This window comes from Paramormyrops kingsleyae, chromosome 1 (genome assembly GCF_048594095.1).
Source record: "Paramormyrops kingsleyae isolate MSU_618 chromosome 1, PKINGS_0.4, whole genome shotgun sequence".
Taxonomy (NCBI): domain Eukaryota; kingdom Metazoa; phylum Chordata; class Actinopteri; order Osteoglossiformes; family Mormyridae; genus Paramormyrops; species Paramormyrops kingsleyae.
The window spans coordinates 11,957,319-11,966,842 of NC_132797.1; the positions used below are offsets into that span (position 1 = coordinate 11,957,319).

A 9,524-nucleotide genomic window follows, 5' to 3' on the forward strand; every position below is an offset into this window, starting at 1 on the left:
GAATTTTGTAGTGTGCATTGAATTTCTGATTTGTATTTCTATTACAGATTTCCCTTGCAAATGCTTACTTCCAAGAATGTCTAGATTCGTTTTAGGATTAAACTTAATAAAAACTCATACATATGAATTGTTGGGTCGGTTGCATCCAGAGTCAGGGACAATTAATTATATTTCTTTGAGATATTTAGTATACATTGTCATGAGTAATGAATGGCAGTAACAGTACTTGAGAACTTTTCTTTCCGCTTTGCCTTGTTCCACAGCACTGTCCGTGTTTCCACACGGACCGGTACGGCGTGCCCCATTTCCGGTCGGCGCGCCATTGTTGTCCTCACCGAACTTCCTGTCAGATTGGTGTAGTTCCTTATCACCCAATTTCGGCCCCCACACAAGTTGCATTTATTGTAGCTAGTGGCATATCGCTTTGTTGGGGGATTGAAGTTGTTCGACCCCGTTTCGGGGATACGGCTGTATCGGTTCAGCTTTATTTTCTTCCTCCTCTCGGGTTTGTAGAGCCTCGAAGGGTGGTGAGTTTACCTGGCGAGTTTGCGTTAAAATCAGTGACAGGCGCGTGTGTGAATTGTGGCGTCCTACTCGCAAACTAATCTATAATATTATAACATTTCTAATATTCATATAATCGAACACCATATGATCGAGTAGGCTGTACGTTTTAATTAATTTGATTTCTGTTTTTTAATTTGCATTTGTTACACACCGTAGGCCACAGTCACCATCCATTTTTCCCTCGTTTCTCGTCATTCGGCCCTGATCGTGTTTCTGGAGAATTATGGCTATGAGGCAGACTCCGCTTACATGTTCAGGACACACCCGACCAGTGGTGGATTTGGCGTTCAGCGGAATAACTCCTTATGGATATTTCCTGATAAGCGCTTGTAAAGGTATGCCACCATGACGTCGCAGTGGCCTTAATGAGCTAGTAACTGTTGTCACGGGTCTTTCTTTGGACTTAAAGATCAGAGGATTACATTCTCATGTGTATTGATAGCTCTTTTCTTTGATTCTTGGAAGCATTTAATCAACTTTAGCCTCTTGTAAAAGGTACCCCTGCCTTCTCTGTTGTTTTTCCCTAGATGGCAAACCCATGTTGCGCCAGGGGGACACAGGGGACTGGATCGGGACGTTCCTGGGTCACAAGGGTGCTGTTTGGGGGGCCACTTTAAATAAGGAGGCCACGAAGGCAGCTACTGCAGCTGCAGATTTTACAGCGTGAGAATACAACTCCCTCCACCGTCCAAAACAAGCAAATTTAATTTGTATGTCACATGTAGCTTGTATAACATTGTTACACCTAAATACTGCTGTTGTTTAATAATATAGCCCCTTTATAATAATTCATATGTCCCTGGTACAGTACAGTTACAGTTTAGCTATGACCTGATTCTGTAACTAAAGTCACCTACACATAGGGCTGGGCGATGTGGACCAGAAAGAATATCTTGGTATTTTTAGACATGAGCTACATGATATTTCTATGAAGTGCTCTAAATGTTCAGTTTTAAATCAAAACCATATGTGAGATATAACACTGGTTCCTCACCTTTGCCCTCCATCAAATTCCCTATGAGACATTAAGTGAGTGGTTTCATTTTAACTGTGAATGCTGGAATTCTGGGCAACGTCACAACTGAAGGTCTCATATTGCGTATAACTGGGAAGGAGGATTTTAAGATATGATAAAAGTATATCAATATAAACTGTGTTGTGTCATCCTGTATCTAGTTTTGAAAATATATCAATATAGCACCCAGCCCTACGCACACTTACTGAATGCCTTCCTTCCTCACCAGTTTGCGTAAGTAAGATGCGTTCCGTATGTGTGTTAAGTTGACCTTTCTCGCTCTTTGACGCAGTAAGGTGTGGGACGCCGTGACTGGGGATGAAACCCTTACGCTGGCACATAAGCACATTGTTAAGTCTGTCCACTTTACCCAGGTAGGCTGCGGGATCGGTCAGCTCGTTTTAGGACGTGTCTGGTGACTGACTTTGTTTACATTCTTACATGCAACCCGTGTGACATGAGTTTCCTCCCTTTTTTGGGACTGCAAACAGACACGCTGTTTTTCCTCTGCACTCAGGATAGTAACCACCTGTTGACAGGGGGAAATGATAAAGTGTTACGCATCTTTGACCTCAGCAAACCTGAAGCTGGTAGGCCTACTCATTTGCTTAGCTACCATGTTTTTTGTTTGTGTGGGTGTTTGGGCCTGTACATGACTATTGTGTGTTTGGTTTCCATTAGATCCCCAGGAGATTGCGGGACACACCTCTGCCATTAAGAAAGCTCTGTGGTGCAACAATGACACGCAGATCCTCTCAGCTGCGGAGGACAAAACAGTGCGGTGAGCTTCTGTCCTCCCCGGGACGTATTGGGGACGTCCTGCCCCTGTGCCAAGCACAAGTGTGTGACTAGCACAAGCAGCGGTGCATAACTGTACATACAGATGACCTGACAGTGATTGAAGGAATAACATTAGCCTGAAGCTAATGAGGGGCAAGGGATAGCAAGGTTGCTAGGTGAAGTTCCAGAACAAACTCTAATGTTGTCCCATTGACCAAGGTGCATAACTTAAACCTAAATACGTTGGTATGTTTGCTAAACAGCCAGAAAAATATCAAGGAAACTAAAAAAAGATGAGCAGACTGAAGAAACCTGCCATCATTTTAAACAACAAGACCTACTAGAGCAGTGCTTCCCAACCCAGTCCTTGGGGATCCTCAGACAGTCCACATTTTGGCTTTCTCCCAGTCAATTAAGAACTCTGAATACTTGGTACAGATATGTTGGTAGGTGGGAGAAAGCAATAATGTGGACTGTCTGAGGGTTCCCAAGGACTGGGTTGGGAAGCACTGTACAACAAAATGACTTTTTTTGAGCTTTTTTGGAAATTACGGAGGGCCTTGTAACTCGTGTGTGATTGGTGTGTTCCTGCCATGTCGTGTCCGCAGCTTGTGGGACAGGAGCAGTATGGAGACTGTGAAAACCCTTGCCTTTGACGTAGCTGTCAGCAGCATGGAGTATATCGCAGATGGAGAGATCCTGGTCATCACTTATGGGAAAACCATCGCTTTCTACGATGCGCTTAGGTATGGAGGAGGAGCGATGTCCCCCATGCTAGTTTGGCAGGGCTTGCTGAGTGTGTCATTTACAAAGGCACTAGATCAAAGGGCGAAATTCTCTGCCCTCAGTTTGATGTAGCAGCTCTGCACAGCGATGGGAAGGTTGTGACCCTCTGTTGCTCGTTTAAACAGCCTTGACTTGATTAAGACTGTGGATGCCCCAACGTCCATCCACTCTGCCTCCCTGCATCCCGAGAAGGATTTCTTCGTGGCCGGTGGCGACGACTTCAAGCTCTACAAATATGACTACAGCACCAAGGAGGAGCTCGGTGAGTATCCTGTCCTGACTGGGTGCGTCTGAGCGCAGTGTCGCTTAGGGGGCGTGTCCAAATGGGTCTCCAGGGCTGGAAGTTCACACTCGGTTACTGAGGAGGATAAGTGAAAAGTGAACGGTTGGAACATGACCAACAAACATGGCGGTGTAGACGGCAGAAAATACGGCATCGCCACAGTTAAGCAAAATGGGAGCCCTTCAGTGGAGGTTAAATTGCTCTTCCACCAGCTAACAGACACTGTCACAGACTTCCTAAAGGATTTATTCTCATTAAATGTATTATTAACTCTGTAACATTATCAAGAAGGTATTTTGTCTTAGTCATATCAGTTCAGCCTGGACCAGAACTTTCAATACCAGACTAGGAGATTAAATGTCTATTTTGAAACCATGGAAGAGATATGAATGTACGTAATGTATTTTCTAGTTTCCCTTATAGTGCCGAAAGGATGATGTTTGTGTCTGCTGGTAGCCTGGTCTGTTGCATGCATTAAATTTTCAGCATCTTTGAACAAAAAAAAACACTTTTATTTTGTAGAATTTTTGAACCATAAAATACTACTAAGGATTAAGTATGAGTATTACCGGATATATATCATTTAAAAAGTTGTGCCTAAATTCTGAACTGATTTGGAAAAACCATATTGACAAATTCTCTTTACTACAGAGTACAATAAATTAAGAACAATGCGGAAATTGTTGACCTCATTAAGATTACAAGATTAGGATTTTCATCCAAAGCAATGTTCAAGTGATTATCCAAGAGCGGGGACCGTCTGCATCCCTGAATCAGGTGGGGTTAGGGGCCTTGCTCAAGGGCCCAAGGGTGATATGTTTACTCTGTGAGCCACTGGATTTGAACCCCTGACCTTTCAGACATGGGCACTGACCCAAAACCCGCTGAGCCCTCGAGCTAGGAAACAAAACCTGGCATCACAGAGACGGGAGGAGCGTGCAGGGCCTTTATATAGGCTTTAAGAAATTCAGCAGCTCTGGGAAGGTAATGAGCATGTAAGACGAGTCTTTTGGTTCTAACAATGGGTGAAACAAATAGAGAGGACAGTAAATGCAATTGCGCTGTATTCCACTACACATGACTCATTGTTCAAGCAACAAAGGGCTTTATTATTTAAATTGCAACATTCTGAATCTACACTTTACAAAGGATTCTCTCAACAGGTATGGAAAGCAGGTATAGCAAGATATTTGCAGACAAGTTGTGCAAAATCTGGAAAATTAGTTTGGTTTCTATGGTTTCCATCCCAGTAGGTCACACTTGAGTGACACAGGTATACAGTCACAATATGTGACTCTTTGGTGAGAGGTCAGGGACTAGTTTGACTTCAGATGTTTAAAATTCCCAACCAAAGAAACTTTTTTTTGTCATTATAGCCAGAAATGAGTTTTGGGGGGGAGACATTCAGCTTTTTCTATAAGATCCACCATGGCACACAAAGTGATGGTCAAATGTTCTTTCATTTTGAATAACATGACATTTTTTATAACAGTGATATAGTATATACTGTGTACACTATATTGCCAAAAGTATTAGGACACCTGCCTTTATACATACATGAACTTTAATGACATCCCATTCTTAATAGATAGGCTTTAATATGGAGTTGGCCCACCTTTTGCAGCTATTACAGCTTCATTGCTTTCTGGGAAGGCTGTCCACAGAGTTTAGTAGTGTGTTTATGGGAATTTTTGACCATTCTTCCAGGAGAGCATTTGTGAGGTCAGGCACTGATGTTGGACGAGAAGACCTGGCTCGCAGTCTCCGCTCTAATTCATCCCAAAGGTTTTCTATCAGGTCAGGGCTCTGTGCAGGCCAGTCAAGTTCCTCCACACCAGATTCACTCATCCATGTCCTTATGGACCTTGCTTTGTGCACTGGTGTGCAGCCATGTTGGAACAGGAACTGTTCCCACTAAGTTGGGGGCATGAAATTGCCCAAAATGGCTTAGAATGCTGCAGCATTAAGAGTTCCTTTCACTGGAACTAAGGGGCCAAGCCCAATCCCTGAAAAATAACCCCACACCATAAATCCCCCCTCCACCAAACTTTACACTTGGCACAATGCAGTCAGGCAACCTGGACTCGTCCAGACAGAGAAGCGTGATTCGTCACTCCAGAGAACACGTCTCCACTTCTCTAAAGTCCAGTGGCGGTGTGCTTTACACCACTGCATCCGACGCTTTGCACTGCACTTGGTGACGTAAGGCTTGGATGCAGCTGCTCAGCCATGGAAGCCCATTCCATGAAGTTCTCTACACACTGTTCTTGAGTTAATTTGAAGACCACATGAAGTTTGGAGGTCTGTAGCTTTTGACTCTGCAGACAGTTGGCGACTTCTGCACACTGTGCCTCAGCATGCGTTGTCCCCGCTCTGTGATTTTACATGGCCTACCACTTCGTGACTGAGTTGCTGTTGTTCCCAATTGTTTCCACTTTCTTAAAATACCACTAGCAGTTGACTGTGGAATATTTAGTAGGGAGGAAATTTCATGAATGGACTTATTGCACAGGTGGCATCCTACCACGGTACCACGCTTGAATTCACTGAGCTCCTGAGAGTGACCCATTCTTTCGCAAATGTTTGTAGAAGCAGTCTGCATGCCTAGGTGCTTGATTTTATATACATGTGGCCATGGAATTGATTAGAATACCTGAATTCAATGATTTGGAGGGGTGTCCAAATACGTCCGGCAATATTGTTAACATGTTTATGTGAAATTCAATGCCATATTAATTCTACTTCCTTACATCTAAATTCGAATCCTGTTTTCAACCGCAAGCTGAACCGGAATTTCAGGGCTGTTCTTGATTCCGTTCTGGCTGGTGCACAATCATAGGCGGCAGGTTAGTTGGCAGGACAAATTGAATAATTTTTCCCATTTATTTATTTTTTCCCCCCCCACATGCAATCATTAGAACACAGGATTGTCAGTGACTGTAAAAAAAAGGTGTGGCTTGGAAATATGTTGTTTATTTTTGGAAATCAACCAACTCCATTCAAAACCCCCAGCTTTTTGCAGACCGGGGGTGGGGAACCGTTAGTCAGTGGTGAGCTGAGAAGAAGCGGATTGCTCTGTAAATGAGGTAGCTTGTCACCTTACTTCACCCTGCCCACCATCCCTTGTGAATATGAGAGTGAATATGTACCCCATCAGCATAGGAATGAGAGTGAATTTTGTATTTTATATGATCTTCCCAAGGAGAGGAATGCAGAGTGGTAACATTACTGATCCCAGTGCTGATCCATAACCACAAATATGTGCAGTAGAGTCAAGATCTCTAAATGTAATGACAAGGAAAACTTTGTACGAACGGGTCCAGGCAGGCAAATGTTTTTGAATGCTTAACCACAGCGAGTGGTTGTTAGTTCTGACTGTTACGGCTTTTAGAGAGGCGACATAATGCCGCTGTAACCTATGATCTAGTCTTTGCCTTAAGCAGGAGTAAAGTTAGCCTTTCTCACATTATTAATAAACCACAGAACTGAGGGGTACGTTCTGCCGAGGGTTTTCAGAGTGAATGGTGACATCAGAAAGCAGGTCAACAAAGTTAAAGTGACAGCTGTGGTTCTCCTGCTTCACAGATTGAAGAGGAAAGGTTAGAGTAAATTAGATTTTGATGTGTCGTCCTTCTCCACCACTGTGGAGCAAGTACTTATTGATTTGGTCTGTGAAATCAGCGATTTCTGCGAAGGTCCACCCATATCCTGAGAACGAGGATTTCTGCAAAAAGGGGCGTGGCATGATACAGGAATGTTTTCTGTAGATGGAAAAACCAGATTTACATGAGCGAAGAAAGGTCATATTTGGACCAGAATGTTGTTTCATAAAGGGAGTACAATTAGTAGCCATTTCATAAACCTCGTGTTATGATGCTGTTGTATAACATGTTACAAGTCCCTAGTGATATGAGTGTTATTCTGGGTCTGTATTCTGGCTCTGATTCTGTTATTGTTGAGTCCTGAAAGACTGTTTAAAAATGTGGATGGGGGAGAGTTGACCAATCATGGAGATCCCAGGTTAGCATTAGAAATTAGCTTGGGAGGGGGGGAAGTTTTCAAACGTGAGATTGTAGACTTGGCTGGGGTAGAGGGTGGGGCAGCAGGCAATGCCAGATATTAAACAAAGCCAGTGCCTTTGGAAGGACACCAAGTCTCCCAGCACTGCGGCCTCTGTACTTCATCTCCTCTCCGCAGCATCGTTAAGGAATCGGACGAGTCGACTCGCTTCTCAAAAGTTTTCTCTTTTGCTAAACATGGACACAAAGTTCCCCGTGATGCTCCAGAAAAGAGACTTGTTACCAGTAACCGCCAGGGTGGATGGCCAGAGTGAAGCGGGCTAAAGTTAATAAATCGGGCCCTTTTTGGAATCTTGGAGATTAAATCGGAAACATATTGTGGGATGTGTGTGTGTGGGGGGGGAGTAATTTTAATGATGAGCTAAAATGACCAGCAACTGAAACATCAGTCAGGTCTGCAGCTTCCATTGCTGTCCTGAGACATTTTAACAGTTCAAAAGCTGGTCCTCTCTGGGAATTTGGGGGGATCCTGTTTGACTCTCAGCCCCCCCCCACCGTTGCTCCCCCTGGGTGTCTGTGGTCCTATTAGCCCAGACATCACCATGATTAACCGAAGGGGCTCCCCATCCTCCATAGACATGGTAGAAAACACCGGAACTGGTCCTTTTCCAACAGAGTCGTACAAGGGCCACTTTGGGCCGGTGCACTGCGTGCGGTTCAGCCCGGATGGCGAGCTGTACGCCAGTGGCTCCGAGGACGGCACCCTGCGGCTGTGGCAGACCGCGGTGGGCAAGACCTACGGGCTCTGGAAGTGTGTCCTCCCAGGTGAGAGTCCCCATACCTCGCGGTTTGTTTGGTACATACCGGGCAACTTTACTGTGGGTGTGGACGGTAAACAGTGTGACGTTTGTGTGCGGGTGTTTCTGGGCGTTACGTAGAGAGAAAATGAGGCATGTGGGTGTTCAACTTGCCCTGAGACAAATTGCTTGTGTTTTTATTCACGAGGGACAAACACGGATTGGGTTTGTTAGTTGAAAGTGCTTGGAGAGAATGAGATGCACATTTTTATAGTTTGGCTGGTAATTCACCATCTCTCCTGATTTCGAATCCACAGAGGAGCTGGTCTCGGAGAACTCCGACACGCTGTACTGCCCCGCCACTGAGATCAAGGCCTGACCCCCTGCCCCCCCATCCCCATCCCCATCACCCTGCCAGTCGCATGCCGAGGACAGAGAGGAGGTGGAGAGGAAAGCGTGTGAGCCAGGGGGGGAAAGGAGGGAGGGCCTGGTGAAGAAGAAGAAAAAAAGAAAGAAATGGCACCATCCTCAGAAAAATACGAGGCCGTTCCTCCTCGTCGGGGACCGAATTTGTGTTGAGCTCACCTGGGAGTCTGAGAACCGCTGAAAACACTACAAACGACACGCAGTCACAGCGGCGACGCTCCACGTCAGTCTGCACCACGACAGTCTGCACCACGACAGTCTGCACCGGAGGAAAGTAGTAGACCTGTGAGCGTAACGCTGACAGTTGCCTACTTTTTTTTGGGTGAGGTCAAATCTGAATCCTTCTCCCACGATCGGTCTGTCCCCTGCACTCGATGGGGCCCGTCGCCTCTCGTCTTGTCATGAGTATTTGGAAAACTTATCCGGCCGTAGAAGAGCTTTGTGATGTTTTTGTTTTATTGAGAAGTTTACTAGGAAATTTACTTAAATGGGCACAAAATGCAGGATTAGTTTTGGTTCTTAGCTACCCTGCCCCCCCACCCCCCATTTCCTTTAAAAAAAAAATAAAAAAAATAAATAAAAATAGCCTATGTTGCCATTGCAGTTGGATTTGCTTCTTAAAATATCGTTACCTGCATTCTTCTGTTGGTCCGTGAGTTTCGTTTCCGCACAACCCCCTGCCCCAGCAAGTCTGACCGTCACATTTAGCCGAACCGGTGACTGGCGGAGCTCTGCGGTGTTTCCCAGAGCGCCGTGCGCCGTCTTTTCTGTGAGGTGTGCCTTTCGCCATTTTACTGGAATACCACTGAATAAAAATGTCAATGACTGTAGTCGGGTGTCATTCATTAATG

At 45.0% G+C, this 9,524-nt stretch overlaps 1 protein-coding gene across 1 annotated transcript; it reads left to right on the top strand.

The window, feature by feature from the left end:
* The first annotated feature begins 296 nt into the window (after positions 1 to 296).
* Positions 297 to 9,503, top strand: strap (serine/threonine kinase receptor associated protein). Its single transcript, XM_023816803.2, has 10 exons — positions 297 to 527; positions 724 to 902; positions 1,095 to 1,230; positions 1,875 to 1,956; positions 2,100 to 2,172; positions 2,264 to 2,363; positions 2,971 to 3,108; positions 3,274 to 3,410; positions 8,126 to 8,275; positions 8,565 to 9,503. Exons 2-10 carry the CDS (start codon positions 791 to 793, stop codon positions 8,624 to 8,626), a joined length of 990 nt encoding a protein of 329 aa, XP_023672571.1. The 5' UTR covers positions 297 to 527; positions 724 to 790; the 3' UTR covers positions 8,627 to 9,503.
* Positions 9,504 to 9,524: the final 21 nt, after the last annotated feature.

Coding starts and splice junctions, on each gene's coding strand:
- strap (XM_023816803.2), top strand. CDS start 791: ATGGCTATGAGGCAGACTCCGCTTACATGTTCAGGACACACCCGACCA. Junction 903..1,094: donor CCTGATAAGCGCTTGTAAAG/GTATGCCACCAT, acceptor GTTTTTCCCTAG/ATGGCAAACCCATGTTGCGC. Junction 3,109..3,273: donor GCTTTCTACGATGCGCTTAG/GTATGGAGGAGG, acceptor TCGTTTAAACAG/CCTTGACTTGATTAAGACTG.